At 43.3% G+C, this 913-nt stretch overlaps 1 protein-coding gene across 1 annotated transcript in view; it reads right to left on the bottom strand.

Annotated features, from left to right (window-relative positions):
* The window catches only part of IQCG (IQ motif containing G), a 45,728-nt gene that overhangs the window by 3,270 nt on the left and 41,545 nt on the right, over positions 1-913 (bottom strand). The window contains exon 12 of the mRNA XM_006775016.2: positions 1-54. This exon is cut by the window's left edge and continues 3,270 nt beyond it. Coding sequence (XP_006775079.1) covers positions 1-54 — 54 coding nt within the window. The remainder of the gene's footprint in view (positions 55-913) is intronic.

Below are 913 nucleotides of genomic sequence, written 5' to 3'. Positions count from 1 at the left end.
TCTGAAACCACCAATTTCATTCCGTACTATAATGCCTCGCCACCAGGCCTGGAGCTGGAAGAGAAAGAGGAGTGGGAACAATTTATCGTGCCTGACAAGCTGCATTCTTCCTACATAGAGATTGGGTTTTAGTAAAGTAACTTGTCTCTGAAGAACTGACTGAGAGATGGGTGTGCCAGCATGCCCTCCCTACAGCAATGCCCCCAATTGTGCGGGACCCTGAGCTTAAGCCATGGACTCTGACGTTCTCAAGGAGTAAAAATAAAAGGAACCTTTTTCTTACACTTAGAAACCTGACTCCATTGTACTTCTCTTTACAAACATACCTTCCCATCTGACAACCATTTGATCCAAGTTTAAAATGTGCAGATAGCCCTGGCCGGTTTGTCTCAGTGGGTAGAGCGTGGCCTGCAGACTGAAGGTCCCAGGTTCTATTCCGGTCAAGGGCACATGCCAGTGTGGGGCGTGCAGGAGGCAGTCGATCAATGATTCTCTCATCATTGATGTTTCTATATCTCTCCCTCTCCCTTCCTCTCTAAAATCAATAAAAATATATTTTTTAAATAAATGTGCAAATAATCTAGATGATTTCAATAGACTTCTGGTGTACTTCATATCTTTAATGATTGATTAAAAGATCAATACTCATTTTCAAAAAGTAAGCCTTGCATATCTTAGTCATTAGAGACAACTGTTCTGGGCTACTTTATTTTTTTTTTAATATATTTTAATTGATTTTTTACAGAGAGGAAGGGAGAGAGATAGAGAAACATCGATGAGAGAGAAACATCAACCAGCTGCCTCCTGCACACCCCCCACTGGGGATGTGCCCGCAACCAAGGTACGTGCACTTGACCGGAATCGAACCTGGGACCTTTCAGTCCACAGGCTGACGCTCTATCCACTGAGCCAA

The sequence above is a fragment of the Myotis davidii genome, unplaced genomic scaffold, assembly GCF_000327345.1.
Source record: "Myotis davidii unplaced genomic scaffold, ASM32734v1 scaffold9, whole genome shotgun sequence".
NCBI classification, from domain to species: Eukaryota; Metazoa; Chordata; class Mammalia; order Chiroptera; family Vespertilionidae; genus Myotis; species Myotis davidii.
The sequence above is the reverse complement of the archived record's forward strand: the minus strand, read 5'-3'. Positions and strand labels throughout refer to the sequence as shown.